This window comes from Mesoplodon densirostris, chromosome 10 (assembly GCF_025265405.1).
Source record: "Mesoplodon densirostris isolate mMesDen1 chromosome 10, mMesDen1 primary haplotype, whole genome shotgun sequence".
NCBI lineage: Eukaryota > Metazoa > Chordata > Mammalia > Artiodactyla > Ziphiidae > Mesoplodon > Mesoplodon densirostris.
The window spans coordinates 33574673-33593955 of record NC_082670.1 but is presented as its reverse complement, the minus strand read 5'-3'; the positions used below and the strand labels follow the sequence as shown (position 1 = coordinate 33593955).

The 19283-nt window shown below is 55.1% G+C and overlaps 1 protein-coding gene across 2 annotated transcripts in view; it reads left to right on the top strand.

Annotated features, from left to right (window-relative positions):
• FOXP4 (forkhead box P4) overlaps window positions 1-19283 on the top strand; it is a 51867-nt gene that overhangs the window by 10864 nt on the left and 21720 nt on the right. For both annotated transcript variants that reach the window (XM_060111612.1, XM_060111610.1), the window contains exon 2: window positions 8314-8554. In XM_060111612.1, the coding sequence (XP_059967595.1) occupies window positions 8330-8554 (225 nt within the window). In that variant the 5' untranslated portion in view covers window positions 8314-8329. The remainder of the gene's footprint in view (window positions 1-8313; window positions 8555-19283) is intronic.

Genomic DNA, 19283 nt, shown 5'->3' with positions numbered 1-19283 from the left:
ATGACCATAAGTGGTGAGTGGGAAAACAGAAAAATTCAAACCATGTACAGATTATGAACCCAAGCTCACGTTTTAAATGTTTATATGCCCAAAGAGAGCGAAGATGGATGAGACTGGAAGGGGTGGATCCCAAAAGGATCTCTGGCTGGTAGACTTATAGGTATTTATAAGTCTACTTACTTTTTCTTCATACTTTTCTACCACGATGTCTTACTTTTATGATTAGAAAATAAAGTTATTTAAATCTGGGGGAGAGGACTTCCCTGGTGGCACAGTGGCTAAGAATCCGCCTGCCAATGCAGGGGACACAGGTTCGATCCCTGGTCCAGGAAGATCCCACATGCTGCAGAGCAACTAAGCCTGTGTGCCACAACTACTGAACCTGTGTTCTAGAGCCCACAAGCCACAACTACTGAAGCCCACGCACCTAGAGCCCTTGCTCCGCAGCAAGAGAAGCCACTGCCATGAGAAGCCCGCACACTGCAATGAAGACCCAATGCAGCCAAAAATAAATTAAAAAAAAAAAAAAAAAAAAACAACTTGGGGGAGAACCTGGAACAGACAGCCCAGGATGGTGGCTCCCCTTCCAAATCAGAGGTTGCTGCAGCCTTTGAGAGGTGTGTCCTCACCCTGCCATGTGCACTAGCTCCTTGGGCTTGGAAGTTTTGTGCTAAGAAGAGGCCTTGAATGGTCCCTACAGGTGGACCAGATAGCTCCTAGTGTATCATTTAGGGAGACTCTCAGGCTGAAGTGGGAGTCTTAGGGAGAAAACCGAGGGTGCCAGCCTCTGACCCACACGAGGGAGAGTCCCCAAGTACAGGGAGGGCTGGGCCTGGAGAGGGTTTGAGCTTTTTCTGGAACTCTGACAGCCCCATCTGCTTGAGGAGAGACACTGGCGGGCTGATCAGAGAACCAAGTAGTCATGTGACTCGCATCACCCTGCTCTGGTGTGGGGACCCATTTTGGAGCTAGAGACATTCTAACCCTTGGATTCTGTCTCACTTTCCTCAAGTGCCAAACCATAAGGCTAGGATGAGGGGATGGGATCTGGACTTGCTAGGTCCCCATAACTGTAGTAACTACCCTTCTCTGAACACCTTCTCTGGCAGTGTATTTTATTTGATACCACAGCAACCCTGAAGGGAAGGGTTATTGGTATTAGCTTCGTATGGTAAACAAGGAAACCAAGGTTCAGAATGGTGACCTCACTGCTCATGTTCTAATTACAGAGGTAATAAGAGATCAGAGCAGGGTCAGCAGGTAGGATGCTAAATGAGGGGCCGATAAGAAAGGCTGAGGCCCAAAGTGGCTCCTCCCTGAGCCCTTCCTCACCTGGTGGCCTGAAGCCAGTGGGCCTTTGGGGCCTGAGCTGAATGGGGAAGGAGATCCTTGGGTCTTGGGATGACAGATTGGGAAGTATCCCAAGTTACTTGAAATGCCAGTGCTCATTGCTCTGAAAAGCCCTCTGCTTTACGTCCCTTGACACAAGTAAGAGCTGATAGCAGGACAGCTAGAAAGAAAGGAAAAGAAAGAGAAAGAAGGAAATAGACGGCATCCTCATGCTCTGTTCTATGTGGTACCCACTTTTGTGTCTTTTTATATAATCTAGAAATGTGTCCATTTCAAAGACTTTTTGCTCCGAAGAAAGTCTGAAACCAGTGACTTCTCTTGTAAAATAAGGGCCTTTGCATATGTTGTTCCCCTGCATTCAGTGTACACCTTACCTGACCCATACCTGCTCATTCTTTTCTAAGTATAGACGCCATTTAAAAAGGAAGCCTTGGGCTTCCCTGGTGGCACAGTGGTTGAGAGTCCGCCTGCTGATGCAGGGGATGCGGGTTCGTGTCCGGGTCTGGGAAGATCCCACATGCCGCAGAGCGGCTGGGCCCGTGAGCCATGGCCGCTGAGCCTGCGCATCCGGAGCCTGTGCTCCGCAACGGGAGAGGCCACGGCAGTGAGAGGCCCGTGTACTGCAAAAAAATAGATAGATAGATAGATAGATAGAAGCCTTCCCTGCCCCCTGCCCTCGTGTAAATCCCCCTGTTTATTCCCTGCACTCATATTTGATAGAATTTATTTTATTTGAGCTTATCTATTTGTGTCCTTATTTATCATCTGCCTCACCTCCTGGGAACATTAGCTCCAGGAGAGCAGGGCCTGTGCCCTGTTCTGTTCAGGTCTGCACACACACAGCCTGGCACATGGGTAAGTGCTTAAATATTTGTTGAACCGATGAATGGATGAAGGGTCATTGCCGGTGAAATATTCTCCTGGCCAGCGTCAGAGGAGAGAGAAGAATGACTTTGTTCATGACCATAACTCCACTAGTGGCTAAACTTTCGAAAAGGCAAATGCCAGGTTTACCCAGGAAAAAAAGGGAGGGGGAATAGGACCTCCATTATTACCAGTTGCCCTCAAAAGCAGCCAGGACACCTGTACTGGCTTGTTTGTGTTTTGTAAGCCTGTAGGGGGCCAGGACCGAATTTCAGTTTCCTGCAGATAGGTCTTCAGTGCTTGGCTTAATCGGGCACTAAATCCATGTTGAATGAGTGAATGGTCTCGGAGGTAGATCATCTCGTTTTGGCCACCAGGAAGCTCATAACTGAAAGCCAGTGCTCATCGTTGAAGCCCTGTTGAATTGGACAGACAGCATCAGCATCTCCTGGGAACTTTTTTTTTTTGCGGTACATGGGCCCCTCACTGTTGCGGCCTCTCCCGTTGCGGAGCACAGGCTCCAGACGCGCAGGCTCAGCGGCCATGGCTCACAGGCCCAGCCGCTCCGCAGCATGTGGGATCTTCCCGGACCGGGGCACGAACCCATGTCCCCTGCATCGACAGGCGGACTCTCAACCACTGTGCCACCAGGGAAGCCCACCTGGGGACTTTTTAGAAATGAATTCTCAGGCTCATTCCAGACCTAAAATCAGAAGCTCCAGGCCTGGGGCCCAGGAATCTGTATTTTAACAAGCCCTCCAAGGTGATTCTGATGCACTCAAGTGTGAGATCCTCTGGCTTAAGATCTTGGCCTATTTATTCTCCCTTCCTACTACCCCACGATACTATATTTTAAGTAGCTTAATCTGTCTTTTATTGCAGTCTGCTTCCCAGTCTTTCTTGGAAGTTGATAGGGGTATGCATTATAAATAGGTAGCTACATCTAGTCTAGTTTCCCCCATCATACAGAGAAGAAAAGGGGAGAACTAACTTGGCCCAAGTCACACAGCAAATTGGTGATAGAGCTGGGGCTAGAAGCCAGTTTCCCAACTTCTAGTCTCAGGCTTTCAGCTGTCTCTCCAACTAGTTTCTAGGTTTCCGAAAGGGCTGGAAACTGTATATGCTATTTCAACTCAAATCACCACCATTGCTCTGGGTACAGGTTACCTGTGGTCACGCCCCCATCCGCCGTGCTCCCCCAAGTGCTGGGGGTGCTCCCCCTCTCAGGCTGAGCGCATGCACGTGTGCGCCCTGCGGGACGCGCGCCGGGAGAGAGCGCGCTGGGGACTGCCCCGCCCCTTACCTCCTTCCCTCCCTCCCTCCCTCCCTCCCTCGCGGGTAAACTCCGGGCATCCATCAGTCTGTTAATTGCACTAATTAGAGATCGCGGAGGTGTTAATTGGAAAACCCTGGTATTGTGCCTGTTTGGGGAAGAAAACGTCAATAAAAATTAATTGATGAGTTGGCAGGGCGGGCGGCGCGGGTTCGCAACGAGGCGTAGGGTGTCGTGGCAAATGTTACGGCTCAGATTAAGCGATTGTTAATTAAAAAGCTACGGTAATTAATACTCCGTACACCATATGGGCCCGCGGAAAAGGCACAAAAAGTTTCTACGCGTGTGGGGCTCCCCGTCCTTTTCCCCTCCCCCGAAAGCACCCTAGCCCTTGGGTCCTCCCTTTGGCCCCAAGGTAGGTGGAACTCGTCACTTCCGGCCAGGGAGGGGACAGAGGCGGACCCGGGCGCGTTCCGAGGCGGCCCTCATTGCGAGCCCGCGTTCTTCGAAGGGCCAGGAGCCTCGGGAAGTGGGACCCCCCCGACACACGCCCCCCCCCGGGCGGCCCGCAGGCTCCCCCGGAGCGGAAGAGGCGGCTGTGGCTTTGACCCTGCTTGCTTGCTTCCTTTTTTCCTCCCTCCCTCCCTTCCTCCCTCCCTCCCTTCCTTCCTTCCTTTCGACGGCGTTGTCTGCGGGAGCGTCGGGAACGTCGGGGTACTGGCCAAAGGCTCCGAGGTGCCCTGGCTCCCCAAGGGAACCCTGAGAGACGGAAGACCAGGACCTACCCAAGGACAGGACCAGCACCCCAGACAAAAATCCTAGAGCACGGGAAATGACTCGGCCTCTGCCCCCAGCGCAGCGTAGGAGAGGGTGCAGGGAAGGGTGGCCCTCATTAGCAAATACTAGAAAGACCTTCTAATTGCCTCTCCTTACTTGTTGGTATGAGCCCAGTGACTTGCCCAAGGTCACACAGCAGGCCCTTGAAACCAGCTGGTCTCATTCCCAGAGCGCCTCTCCACTTCTGCAGGTAGTCAGCAGCTCTTTACTGAGGAAATGGGTGCCTGGGGTGGGAGCGCGGATTGGCAGGATAGGAGGGTGTGGAGAGAGGCGGAAGGGTGGGAGTGAATGGAGGAGGGGGCTCTTGGAGGGTCCCCCTCAGTACCAGAGCAGGCAGCCCCGGTCCCCATTGGGAAATGTGAGGCCTACATTTCCCTTTGGGAAAGGGACAGCTGTGATTCAAGTGGAGCCTCGGTGGCTCTCACCAGCCGCTAGAACACTGTGGCTTCTTGTGTAGATACTGACTAGGGAGTTTTCCTCCTGGAGCTCCCAAGTCAGAATAGACCTTCAAGACCACCTCTCCATGTAGAGATGGGGAAATGGAGGCCCAGAGAAGGAGGGGGGCAAAGAAGTCACAGCTGGTTGTGACTGAGCTCAGGCCCCCTGACACCCAGTCCCCTGCCTTCTCTAGCCAAAGTCCAGGCTCCCATGGACTCTGCCTTTCCCCTCCAGCCCACACCCTTGTTGTGGGTGCAGGGCACGGATATCAAGGCCTGCCTCCAGTACCCCACTCCACCCCACCCCATCCCTACCTGGCTGGGCGCCAGGCACCCAGAGCCTGCTCACCCACAGTGCAGGGAGCAACCCAGTGCTGTTGCAACACCTGCAGAGAGACAGGCAGGAGGCTTGAGGCTGCCGCTGTGCTCCTCCTCAGGAGGACAGGTGTCTCAGGGCAGAGGTGAGGAGAGTCCTGGGAGCACCCACCTGCAGGTTTGGATTGGTCTTGGTGGACAGGCAGGCTCGAGCCTGGAAAGAGGTGAAGGCCCCGGGAGGGGGCAGAGCAGCGCGCCACGTGGGAATTAATGCTATTCGTACACCCTGCGGAAATGACTTTTCAAATGCATATAATCTCAAGCATGCAAATGAGAGGCTGGCTTCACCCTGTTTCATATGAATGATCGGCCCTTGAATAGCTGTTATTACACGCCACATTGCAGCAATTATGTTGTTCACTGGGTGTCACTCTGTTCCCCCCCCCCCAATAAAAAGAAAAGAAAAGGGCACCTCTGTTTGCGTCCTCCTTCCTTTTTTCTCCCTTTTCCAAACTTGCTGTCTGAGCAACTTTATGGTGTGTGCGAATGTTGGAAGGGGGGCACTCTCCCTTTACCCCAAGAAGAAACTGCTGGATTCTCTCTCCTTCTCCTGTGCTCACACACCCCTGAGGCTCTGGTCTTTGTCCCCTGGGGCCCAGGAGTTTTCAGATCTCAGGGAAGCTCGACTTGGAATGGGGCAGGCAGCTGCTCGCCACCCCCAGCAGGGCCAGGGTCAGGCAGAGGGGGAGCAGAGTGGCCCCTGCTGTCTCCCCACCCTCTCGTGTAGCTGGGGCCCAGGCCTGAGTGAGGTGCTCTGTAGGCTGCTGGGAGGGATCCGGGTGGGCGGTTGTGGGGAGGGGCTGGAGCCCTGCTCTCTGGTGGGTGGAGGATGGTGCCCACCCCATCCATCATTTGGTAGCTACTGGCCCTGGGGCTGACACGGCCATTAAGGCCGGAGACCAAGTGCTCAATCTCTTCTGAACCGTTGCCCCCAACCTTGCCCTTGCCCCTCGCCCAGCTCCTCGCAGAACCCAGGACTGGGAGCAGCAGCTGGGGGGTGGGGGAGCAACAAGCCCTTGGGAACACACAGAGAAATGCACAAACGTGGGACACTCCAGCAGCAGCACAGTCACCCAGGAGGCCACACAGGTCCACTGGGACAGACACCTAGAGTCACAAGAACAGGGTGATACGGCACACACGTGAACTAGTGGCCTCCCCACGGGCCTTTCACACACCTAGATACCCTCACTGTCTTGCCCACTCTGCTGACAGCAGGGACAAAAACAGCAAGTGGCCCAATAGAGTGAGGAGCAAAGAGTTCTTCCAGAGTGAAAGAGAATTGGGGAGCTTCCACCTCGGAGAAGGAACTCGGGAAATAATCCTTCCAGCAGTTTCTCTATTAAGGCCCTCCCGCACCTATTTATTGGGTCAGGGACACCGTGTGGTTGTGCGGTCTGCCAAGGCCAAAAGGTAATCAAGAAGGGAGGAAAGAACGCTGGCTGACTTCCAGCCCGATCGCTGTGTGATCTGGGCCAAGTCTTTGACCTCTCTGAGCCCAGGGTGTTCAGCCTTACAAATAGGGCAGGTGAAGAAGGGACTCATCATTATTGGCGCTTACTCTGCCGGGTGGTTTGTATGTGCTATTTTATTTATTCCTCACAGGATCTGAGAGGCTTGGAGTCATTACTTATACAAACAAAGAAACTGAGGTTTAGGGAGTTTTAAGACTCATGTCAGAGATCAGTGGGGAATACCAACTGTCCTGTTTGGCTGAAATTTTTGTTCCTCTCAAGGGGCTGTGAATCTAGGGATAGCTGGAGACCCCAGACTTTGAGAACAGCTCTGCATGCTGAAGTCCCCCATCTCCTTCATAGTCTGTGTACAAGTACCTGAGATAGTACAGCCTCCGTGAGTTGTAGAAGGAAACCCAGGCCTTCTCCTCGCTATAACCATAACTATCCCAGTCATACCCTCTCTCTTTCTGAGCATGTTTCAGCCACTCCTTGAGAGGCAATTGGGGGAGATGGGGGAAGATACAGGATTCAGGCCTTGACTTTGCCTTGGGTAAATCCTCTGACTCTCTGGACCCTCAGTTTCCTATCTGTTAAATCAAGATTATATTTCCCGGGACTTCCCTGGTGGTGCAGTTGTTAAGAATCCACCTGCCAATGCAGGGGACACAGGTTTGAGCCCTGGTCCAGGAAGATCCCACATGCCGTGGAGCAGCTAAGCCCGTGCACCACAACTGCTGAGCCTGCGCTCTAGAGCCCACGAGCCACAACTACTGAGCCCACGTGCCACAACTACTGAAGCCCGCGCGCCTAGAGCCCGTGCTCCACAGCAAGAGAAGCCACTGCAATGAGAAGCCGGCGCACCGCAACGAAGAGTAGCCCCCGCTCTCCGCAACTAGAGAAAGCCCTTGTGCAGCAACGAAGACCCAACGCAGCCAAAAATAAATAAATAAAATTTTAAAAAACCCCAAAAAACTATTCTCCCACAATTCTTGTGAGAAGGGATCTTGCTGCCTGTAGAGACAGTAAATATTGAGTGTCTGCTTTGGGCCAGGTGCTGGTCTGAGGGCCTTAGAATGGAAGGTCAGAGAAGTCGGACCACCAGCTGCCTTCCCTGCACAGCTCCAGGCCCAGCGGAGGGTCTGGCACCCAATAGTTGCTGGGAAAATGGCAGCGGCTTTTGCTGTGTGTGTGGGGGGGTGGGGGGTACGGGAAGGAGGCCCTTCTCTTGGGGAACTCCCCATCTGGGGGGGGACAAACACAAAGGCCATTACAGGTGCGTGTGGGCGGGGGCGGGCAATATGGTGGTTCGGGGACTAGCTCACCTGCTTTCAAGTCCTTGCAGGACCCCCGCCCCCTCCTCGCTCTTCCCTACACACTAGCCTGGAGGGAGAGGCCTGAACCGGTTTGGGTGTGTGGGGGGGTTGTGGGGGGAGCGCCTCCTTGCGGAAATGGGGGCGGGGGCAACGGGGCGGCCTCCGCTTTAGTCTGGAGCTTCCCTTGCCTGGGGCGGAGGTTGACCTTAGGAGGGAGGGTCTGCACCGCAACAGGGGTCCGGGGATCAGCCTCCAGGAAACTGAGAGGGAGAAGCCGCCCCAGGACTTGGTGGGGGTTGTGTTGTTTAGGGATGGGGTGTTGAGGGGCACCGCCTGCTTCCTCGGGTGGAACCCGCCCTGCCTGTCCAGCCTCAGCCCCTCCCCCGTGTCTCTCCTCCCTGCTCCAGGTCCCGCTAGAGCGACATGATGGTGGAATCCGCCTCGGAGACAATCAGGTCGGCTCCGTCTGGTCAGAACGGCGTGGGCAGCCTCTCCGGGCAGGCCGATGGCGGCGGCGGCGGCGGCGGTGGCGGCGGGGCCGGGACTGCGGGCCCCGCCGGAGGCAGCGCAGGCAGGGATGCGGCCGCGGGCGCAGACAGCAACGGCGAGATGAGCCCTGCGGAGCTGCTCCACTTCCAGCAGCAACAGGTAGGAGCTGGCGCCTCTCCCCAGCAACCCAGGAGAGGGGAGAGGGGCGCCAGGCCTCTCTTCCCACTACACCCTGGCCACCTGGGGGCCACAGCTCCCTGCCACGCAGCCTCACTTTAACATTCTTGAGAAGGTCCAGCCTGCAGGGACCCCCTCTGTGCGCTCCCATTCGAGTGGTCACTAAGGCAGGGGGAGAGCCGCCCTCCCAGAAAGAGAAGTGGGGCTGGGCGCCCTGAGATCATGGACCTTAGGGCAGCCTCAGAAACGCCCACAAGGGCAGACAGACGCCTGGGCGGCAGGCTTGAGGGTGTGCGTCTTGGGTGGGTGGGCGCCTGGGCTCTCCTCCCGCACTCCCACTAAGTTAACAAACAGGGTTGGGGTAGGGAGACCCTGCTCTAGGTGTGTGCTCTTTGGGGGAGGGGGGCTGTGCACAGTGGTATCTTCATTTTATTTGTATTATAAAATGTTCCCCACCTCCACCTCTGCCTGGGGCCCTGATGCAAGCTAGCTGTGAGATTAAACTTCCAGGCACCAAGGGTCAAGGCAGCTGGGAAAAGGTCAAGAGCAGTAGGCAGAGGCAGGCCTCCATTTTCAGCGCTCAGACTGGAAGCCCTGTCTGTGTCCCCCGCCCTCTTCCCCTTCATCATTCCCACCTTAAACTGCAGAGTTCAGGAGTCCAAGACCAGCGTCTCTGAGGATCGAGAGGCCTTAGGGGGTGGGGAAGCCTAGCTGGGTTATGACAGAGCAGGGGCCCCAGGTCCCGGCCCCACCTGGGAAAAAGGGAGAATCGTGCCTGACAAGTTCAGGAGAACCGGCCCAGCCAGCCCTGGCCTTGGGATGCTCCTTCTCTTATTTGACTTTGCTCCTCGAATCACTGCTGGTGGCATTGCCCCTTGGGGGCTCTGCTGGGAATGTGGAAAATTCGGGTACTGCATGTTCCTCCCTGCCCGTACCCCACCCCTGCCTCGTGCACACAGATGTGTGTACCCACATCGCCCTCATGCTCTCTCCCAGGTTTGCCCTGGGGCTCCTCCCCCGACTCTATAGCCCCTAAGGGGTCCTTTACCACCACACTTCTTGAAGCTAGAGGTCAGACTGGAAGCAGCACCGACAGAAGCTCGGCCCCGCGCTCTGCACTGAGCTGGTCAGCCAGCACTGATGCAGGAACTGAACAAACCCAGGTTAAGTCCCAGCCTGCCCCTTTCCAGCAGTCAACCTTGGCCAGTCCTGGGCTTCCCTTACCTCTTGGCACCTAAAGTACAGGAGTTGTTAGGATCAGATGCAGTTTGGGGTAAAATCCCTGGTCAGTACAGATGTGAACAGAATTGAGGACTTTAAAAAATTCCTTCCTCTTGCAAACAGTGGAAACTTGAGCAGTAAGGGCCTGTCTCCTTTCTCCAGGGAGATGGTCCTTGGGAGTTTGCTGGTATCTCCCAAGCCCTCCTAAACAGGTTGTCTGGGGAAGAGACCCACAGAATCTGTACCACCTACGGGGGACAGAAGGTCAAAGGGCAGAACCCTGCCCTTCATCAAAATAATAATAGGACACACCCCACCAGGAATCTCCAAGGCCACCCATTTTGTATGGGTGAAAACTCTTCCCCTCCTGCACCTCTATGCAGACAGAGCTATGAAAAAGTTTGAATGTCGGGGGGGAGGGCTGGGAGGAATACTGAAACTGGAAAGTTTCTTTAAAAAAATTATTTAAAGAGAAGACTGAACGCAGATATCAGGATAAGTGGGGAGAGGTGTGGGGTGGGGAGGGACGGAACTGTCTGTACCGATCAGGTTTCTCTGTTCTGCGTCGCGCTCAGGCCATGTTTTACCATCTATATTCCACGTTCCAGTTATCCCTGTTTGTTTTGGTGAATATCCCAAAGTCCTGGAAAATCCTATATCTGTTTCACAAATAAACTGGGGTGGAGATTTGGAGGCAGGTGGAGGGAGGGCTGTTTTATCCATTTGGGCTCACTATGGGCGTAGTGCCTGGGGCCAAGGAAAATATTTGAGACTTAAAAAAGGTTTTCTTGGCTCCAAACTATGAAAAGAACCCTGCAAAATTAAAATTACAAAATTTTCAATTAAAAGGAAACAGTCTATGGGCTGTCCTTCTCCTTCCAATATATGAGCGAGGCTTTGGGGGGAGCTTGAGGGTAACACTTTCTGGTCCCCCCCAACAAGTGTCTCTGACTGTTTGTGGGGTAGAGCGAATGTAGGAAAGAGGGCCGTGGCCCAGCGAGTGCCCCCTCCTCCTCGACCCCCACCAGGAAGTCCTTCGAGGACAAACAAACACCTTGCCTCTGTTTGGTGCTTTGGGTCTTTAATTGCTTCACCATCCTGGGGAGATGGGTGTTATTATTCCCATGTCACAACGAGGGGGCAGCCAGAGGTAGCACTGACTTGTCCAGGTGACACGGGAAAGGCTAGATCTCAGGTCTCCCGGTTCCTAGTGCAGGGCTCAGCTCCCACCACACTCACAGTCCCCTGAGGGTAATGGAGGCAGCAAGGCCTGGCGCCTAGTAGGTGCTAAATTAACCGCTGCTGGTGAGTGAATGAGAGCACTCCACTCCCAATCTAAAAGCGCTCTTAAAACAAATCAACAAAAGCAGCAATGGCCGCCGGCTCTAAGTGGCCACTCCAGAGGCAGAGGGTGTGAGTGGGTCTTCGGGCAATGCCCTGGTCCCTCCTCCTTGTGCCTCCGTGGCTCCTCTTTGTCCGTCAGACGGTCTGTTGGTCCCTGCCCCTCTGCTCTGGATAAACAAGCCCTGGAAATGCAGTCTTGGCCTTTGGGAGTAATGAGTTGACAAAGGAGAGAGAGAGATAAACAGGGCGAGTCAGAAGTCAGGCTGGTGACAGGACTTTAGGCTGAAACAAACAGTGCTGAAGAGGGCAGCCACGTCACTTTGGAACAAGAGCAGGCGCCTGTTTCCATGCAACAGCAGGCCGGGAGCTTGTTTAAACAGAGGCGGGGTAGGGGAGACAGGGCTCAGCTGCCAGGCTCTTGTCTGACTGGAGAGAGGGTCCCCCTCTGGCTGCCCCATTTCAGCAGTCAAGGCCCCAGCTTCCCGCTCCCTCCTCCCAGTCCTCTCTTTGGTGAGTGACAGAGCCACACCGCCTCCACTCTGTCCTTGGGGCTTTCATCTGGTCTCCAGTCTCCTGGAGACTCACCCCTGAGAAGGAAGCGTGGAGAGGAGAGCGCTGTGGGCCCTGGAGCGTGCATTCACTCAGCAAACACGCATCGAACCTTATTTTGCACCTGGCACCCTGCTGGCCCGCTGGAGTTGGTGATCCCCAGCTGCTGTTAAAGAATGCCTTGGACCGAACAGGCGTGCCAGCTGCCCATCAACCCCCTCCCTTCCTTCACCAAGACAAAGTCTCCTTCCTCAGTGGCCCCCGGCCACATATTTCCCCTCTAGGATGGCTTTTTTCTTTGAAGGTCGCCCCTGCATTTTCTCCTAATCTAATTTCACCTGTATGAAAAGGTTCCCAGTGTGTAGGGCTTTCCGCATAGACTCCACAAATATCCCTGATGGGGGGCAGCCAGGGCTGGGAGAAGTGTGTGCCAGCTCTGGGGAGGTGAGGTGGAGGGCCTGGGGAGGTTTTGGGGGCCAGGCTGGATGCTCGCTGGACTTGGGGCCAGGAGGGCTGGGCCAGACAGTGGGGGCGGGCAGGGCTGCTGGCTCTGCGCTGAGCTGAAAGGCGTCCTGGGCCTCCGGAGCCTGCACTGCTATTGTCCTCTGGTTGCGGGGGTGACAGGTCAGCGGGGGTCACAGGAGGGTTGCCTAGCGTCTGGGAACTCCCACCGCAGTTGCCTTGGCAACTGGGGCCAAATCCCACCCTGTTCACATCCTGTGAGGAGATTCAAAATGGTTTGGGGGCTCTGCACATCCATGGGCTTCTAACTCACCCCCCTCCGTAGAGATGGAGCGAGGGGAGTGTCAGGGAGCTGGGGAAAGAAGAATGGAAGAGATTTCTGTTCTCCTCCCCCATCTGGCTCTCCTCTGGGGGGAGGGGGTGGAAAGGGGAGGCTTCAGAGGTGAATTAGCCCAGACACCTCACACACGCTGTCAACGGTTGCGTTTCGTCTTCAGGTCTGGGGCCCGTTTCTTCAGTCTTTGGGACTCCCACCCTCCTGCCCCAGATTCTGCTCCTTCATCTCTAGTCCTACACCCTCCAAACTCCCCTTTTCTTTCCGTAGAATCAGCCCCTTCCAAGGAAGTGCTGGGGGCCTGGAGGGAGAGCTGGGACCCGAACTCCTCAGAGGCGAGACTTAGAAAGTTCCCGTGGGTGAGGTCCCTGACCTGGGACAGCTGTGGGGTAGTGTTAGACAAGACCGACCGCTCCCTCCTGCTTGGGAACAGAGAGCAGGTGAGAGGTGGGCCCAGGTAGTAAGGTGACAGGGTCCTGAGAGGATGCCTCAGGGGGGAGGACCTAACCCCCCTTCTCTTACCCTTCCTGGGTTACTAAACCAAAGGCCACCCTGTTTTGTGTGTCTGCCCCCTAGTCCAACAAAAAAGGAAGTTTCCCTGAGAGGGGAGAGAAAGGTCAAGGAGAGGGCCTGGGGCCTGGGAAAGGGATGCTCAGGCCCCTGCTTCCTTGGGACTAGGGAAGAGCAAGTCCACTGTGCTCCCAGGTTTCCCTTCTGCTGTGGAGTTCTGACACCCCCTCTTTTTTCCCCCTCTCACCCCCTTTTTATTACCAGAGTTCTTGTCCTTCCTGATAGGAGTTCGGGGACTGGGGAGAATTGGGGAAAGGGAGTGAGTGTTTCCGCTTCTGAGGGTGAAGGATTGAAGCGGGACAGGCCGCATCCCAGGGCCACCGCCCAGCGGGTGAGCTAGGTTTTCTCCTACTGGAGCCCCTTCATTCTGAGGAGCCCCTGTGGGAATCAGTGGGGAGGGAACTGCATGCCCCCCACAGTCCCCACTCTAAACCCCACACTTACAGCCCCTGCGGAATGGCGAGCGTGAGGGTGGCGCTGAACCCAGGCCTGGGAATAGACACCCTTCTGGAGAACTCCAGTTACTGGGACGCATCTGGGAGGAGTCTCTCTGAGGGGAAGCGCCACCATCCCGCGACTGCCCCGCACTGTTTCAGCTCCTTCCCAGATGCCACTGCTGGACCTTTCTGGTGGAGCCGGTTTTGGCCCAGAGGGGCTGGATGGGCCTGGGGCTGCTCCCCGCTGGGGGCACGAAGGGAGGGAAGGAAGGAGCCTCTGGGGAGGGCCTTGCCCTTTTGGGCACTGTTGGGTTCATTTGTTAATTCTTCTGTTCTGTGGAGAGGAGGCATTCTCAAGACGCTCGCTTGGCGGTGAAGGGGTCCTAAAACCGGTCTGTGCGTCTCCCACCCACGTGGGCCTGTCTGTATCTGCGCGTTGCTGGTTTTCATTTTAATGGTTCTAATTTGAGAATGCGCCGATGTCATTTTTACGAGGTTGGTGTAAAAAAAATTTACAGCCTTTTCCAAAAAGCTTTTTTTTTTTCCAAGGGAAAAAGGTGTAGAATCACTTCGGGGGTTTTATGGTCTCCTCTCCCCCATCCTCCTTGCCCCCCTTCTCTGTGTAATTTCATTTTTATGTCTCTTTGCTGGAGGATAAAGCCTGGCGGGTGGAGAACCTGGATCTCCTCAGGTCAGCACCCTTAGTGGTGGGGACCCCTGACCCTTCTCCCTGCACCCCTTCCCTCCACACTCTGGTCCCAGAGGACTTATATTTCAAGGGGTAGATGGAGAGACATTTCCTGTTTAATTCAAGTCAACAAATACTTATTAGGTACCTACTGTTTACTAGCAGTGGGTTGGGTATCTCCTCTCAGAGATTGTATCAATTCCTGCTTAAAATCCACCAGTTGTTTTTCCTTGAGTGTAGAAGGCAATAAAAAGCCATCGTCCCAGTGATGTGGCTGCTGCTCACCCCTGGGACTTCTTCTCAGGCCACTCAGCTTGGCCACACTAGCCTTTCTGGTTCATAATGCTCCAACCTTATATGCCCACCTCCGGGCTCTTGCACCAGCTCCTTCCAGCCGTGAATACCCTCCCTTGAAAAAGTAGCCCCCTAATCCTAAATGCGTCCTCGGAGAGGCCTTCCCTGGCCACACAATCTAAGTAACCGGCCAGCCGTCCTTTGCGTAACGCTGGCCACCGTCTCTCACAGCTCGCTTCGCTTTGTTGTAGGGTCTCTCATCCCATTAGAACATGAGCTCCATTAAAGCAAATACGCCATGTCCCCAGTGTCTAGGACAGTGTGAGTGCCCTGTGGGGCTTCACAAAAATGAATTATAGATAAATGAATCAAAAGTCATATTCCGGGGGGGTGGGGGCAGGTGATGGGCCTTCCTGGGAAGGCTTTTCAGGTTTGGGGTGGGCCGGCCCACCAAACACCCTTCTAGGGCCCCTTCCCCTAAATCTAGCCACAGCTCCCAGTTGAAATTATCATGACAATTGAGATCCCAATTTTGCCAAAATTAGCTAGATGCAGACAAAAGAAGCTTGGGTTTTGTTTATTTTGGCTGCTCTTTACCACCATCGGGATCAGACCAGAGTTTGCTGGGGCGGGGGTTCCTCCATCCTGTCTGCCCAGCTCCTGGCTCCTCGTCCCTGTGCAGAGCCCTGTGTCAGGCCCCGGGGGACTCAGGTTCTGCTTCTGCCGCTGTGTGACTTTGGGCGCTTCGCTGCCCCTCTTCGGATCTCCGTTTCCTTATCGATAAAGTGAACTAGATAAGTGTTTCACACATCTTTTTGCTGGAGATCTGCCGTAAGAAATGCCTTTTATTTGGAGTGGCAGCGCACAAGAGTTTCACGAAACAATGCTTATGCTTACCTAGTAACTCTGATGTTTTCGTGTGTGTGTGTGTGTGTGTGTGTGTATTTTTTCCTATTTTTTTGACCATCTAAGTTGATATTATATGACCCACCATTAGCTCATGACCAGCAATTGGGAAAACACTAGACTAGATACCCTCTAACACTCCAGCTCACCAGGTCTGTGACCTGCGTGACTCTGCTTCTCTGTTCTCAGAGTTCAGCCCTTCGTGCTTGTCTCCCTGAGCACCACGTCCCCGCCCTCCCAAACGCACAGAGTAAGGCTGGGACCCCGACACAGACCTGGGATCCTCCAGCCTGGAGAAAGAACCAGTGAACAGCCCTGCACCTGGCCTCCACAGAGAGGATGCTGGTCCTCCCCCAAATTCTCCAAGACAGAAATGAGGGTGTAGTCTCATCCCGAAGATGAGAGATGCATCTGCCCCAAGACTTGTTTTTCTTTTCATAGCAGCTCCCTGTTGCCCTCAAAGCACTAGCTTCATTCCCCTCCAACCCTGCCGCCCTCCCTGGATGCCATCCGTTATAAGCCATTTGTTCCTAATTGTGAAGCTCCTGCTAATGACTTCTGAATGGGCGGTTGGGGGAGGAGAGTTCGGCTTCATTAGCGAGACTGAGTTCTTAGGCTTGAGGGGGAATGGGGGTGGGTGTAGACGGAAGAGGGCTTGGTTAACAAGTCCTTCTGGGTGGCATTGGACAAATGATCAGGAGCTGCCTGGGAAGGTGAAAGATCAATAATCACAATCACAAGAGTTAATGTCCATCCAGGACCCACTGCCAGCACTGTGCTGAGTACTCCATGTACACTGTCACCTGTATTCTTCACAGCAAACCTGTGAGCCGACTACAGGGTTATTCCCATTTTACACAGGAAGAAACTGAGGCTCAGAGCAGTGATGTGACTTACCCAAGGTCACTCAGTGTTTGGTGGAGCCAGGATTTGGATCCAGATCCCTTTGACCAGGGTCCGGGCCCTGAATGGACCAGTACTGCTTCCTTTAGAGGAAAACTAGACTTCATTCCCCAAACCACAGAGCTGGGCATTTGGTTTTCAGTCTGAAGGGTGGAGGGAGCAGGAAAATAAGGTTTAAAAGGCCAGATGGCTCCCAATTTCCCATTCTACCCTGAGCCCCCCCATGCCTTCTCCCTGGTGGGATTCTCAATGCCTCTTCCTACTCAAAGCTGTATCTGGCCCACAAGGAAGAGAAACTGAACCCCGTGTATCAGTCCCCAGCCACAGCAGGCAGTGCAGACACATGCCTGGTGCCGCCAGAGTGGCGACTGTGACTCGGATGGGGCTTTAGAAAGTCTTAGACCTACCTGATCCCTTGGGTGACCACCCTGGAGGAGGACATCCTAGGCCAGAGGGCCTCCCCCGCCCCTCCTCCCAGAGCACCATCCCTGGTTAGGGGTCCAGATGGGGGTGGGGGATGGAGCAGCATTACAGGGCACTGAGCAGTCAGTGACATGTCCAGGCCATCTGGGGAGAGGAGATTGGGCCCCAAACCCAGGGTCTGCCCATCACCCTCACCACTGGGCACCTATAGGGTGATCTTCAGGTGGTACCAAGTCCCTAATTGGGTCAAGGCTGGGCTGTAAGTAAAGTCCATGAAATGAGCGTGTGCTGCCCACTGTCACCTCCCCATCTTCTCCAAGCCAGTATGAGGTGGGTGGCCATGAAAGTGAATGAAGGAATGAGTGAAGGATGAACGAATGAAGTGCCTAGAGGAGCAGGCCCCGTGGGCTCCTCCAGCCTCTCTGGCTACTCGCCTCCAGCACAGCTCAATTTTCTGTCCCTGCAAGTGGTTTCCAGGTCCCCAGACTCACCAGCTATTTCAGTCTGTGGTGTGAGGGTCGCTGCGCCTGGAGCGCCCTGAACCCTTCGCCCTCCTGGTCCACTTGGTGAACCTGCCCTTCCAGCCTCCGGTTAGTGCTACCACCTCGTCTGGGCCCCGGTGCTGGTGTCCACCTCCACCTCAGTCTGTGACGGGCGTCTCATCACAGCACAGGCCCTGAGCCCTGGGGCAGGGGCCAAGTTCTGTTTCTCTGTATGCCCAGCACCCAGCACCATCCCTGGCACGTAGGAAACGGAAGGAAGGAGTGTGGCGGGAAGGGTGGGAGGTCAGAGGAGGTGACAACCTGGCCAGGCCTAGAGTCCCACCTGGTCCCCTGTCACCTGGCCTAACGGGGGGGAGGAAAGGCTCAGAGTGATAGGAGGGGCGGGGCCTGTCGCAGGGAGGTCTCACAGGAATGAGATTGCAAGGCCCTGTCATTTTTTTTCCTGTAAATCTTGTAATTTCATGCTCCAGGGGACCACCAAGTAAGTGAGTCAGTGGGGAGAGAATCCAGCCCCCCAGGCCACTCCCCCCACCAGGAGACTGCTCGGGACTCCCTCCAACATCCCCTGGAAAACCCTCCCCTGTGGCTCCCCTCTTCCCACCAGGGATTGGGCGGGGGCTTCCTCCCCCCCACCCTGACCAGCATCCCCTCTGGGTCACCTGGGCTGCCAGCCCCTCTGAGCCATCCTTCACCCACCTTGCCCCCTGATCTCTGACCCCTCTACCCCATCTCTACCTTTGGAGGACAAAGAGCATCTGTCCAGCCCGTGTCATTAGACCTGGGGCGGGGTCCCTAAAAAACGAGGCACATAGAGGCAGGGCCCCTTCCGGATGACCAGCTGGCCACCTCCTTCCCCTCTTCTTCACCCTGCACCTCCTCCCACAGCCTCTCAGAGCCCTTGACTCAGGTCAGATTTCTGCTTTCTGATGTGAATCTTGAAGAGAAGCAACCCCGGGCCACTCCTCCCAGTGTGAGGTCCTGGGGAGGAGGGGTGTGGAAGAGGCCTAGGATCTGGGGCGCTGGTGAGGGGCGTGCCAATCTGGACGCCAGTTCTGCCCTGGGACACGCTCCCATAGATACACCAGGGTGTATTTAGGTACTGTCCTAAGGTAAACTAGGTCTAAGCCTCAGGGAGGCTCAGCTATTCAATGAAAGGGCTGCGAAGGGGGTGTGTATGTATGCTTGGTGTACAGTGGGCGTCCCCTAAGTGTTTGCTGAGTGGCAGGGTGGGGGGCTATGAGTGCATCCGTGTCCCACCTTATAGGTCTGCCTTGGTGGTGCTCACGGTGGGTAGGAGAGTGGAAGTCCACGTGAGGACAGACAAGTGTGTGTGGATAGATGTGCGAGGAAGCCGCAGGTGGCCTGTGGCATTTAATAGGTGCGCTGGGGAGAGGCCGGAGGAGGTGAGAGATTCAGGATACGCTCCTCGAATGCCGACCAAGTGCCAAGCATTGGTCCTTTAACACCCCACCCCCACCCGCACGTATTTCAGAGTTAGGTAGTGGCCCAGTTTTGCAGAGCAGACTGGAGCACAAAGGTAGGGGATAACTTGCCCAAGGTCACACTACCAGTAGGCGGCACAACTGGGCTTCAAAGCCAGGTCTACCTGATGCCTGGCCCCCCTTCAAAGGCCTGGACACAACTGCTCTGGCCCCCAAGGAGATCTTTGAGGAACCTGGGTATATTTTGTGTTCCTGAAATGTGGATTCAGGACAGGTCCCCACATCCCCTGCCTCTGAGCCCTCTACTGATCTGGAGTGGCGGGGGATGGAGGGCTTGCTTGGCTGACCTTACAGAGAACTTCCTGGCCTCTGTCTCCTACCTGACCTCTCCTTCTCAACCTCTCACTGCTCATCCGCCCACCTCCTAGGCCCACTGCCTGGCCGGAGAGGCTCCTCCTGCAGACTCCATGCACCTCCCATTCTCATGATCCCACTGGCTCAGAGTCCAGTCTGAGCCACCGTGGCTTCCAAGCCCCGACCACTACAGTCGGTGTAACTCACTGATAGTTCACACTCCCTTCAGGACTTGATCCAATTCCCCCAGTGCCACAAGGCCCTGCTCCCAGACTTCCTGC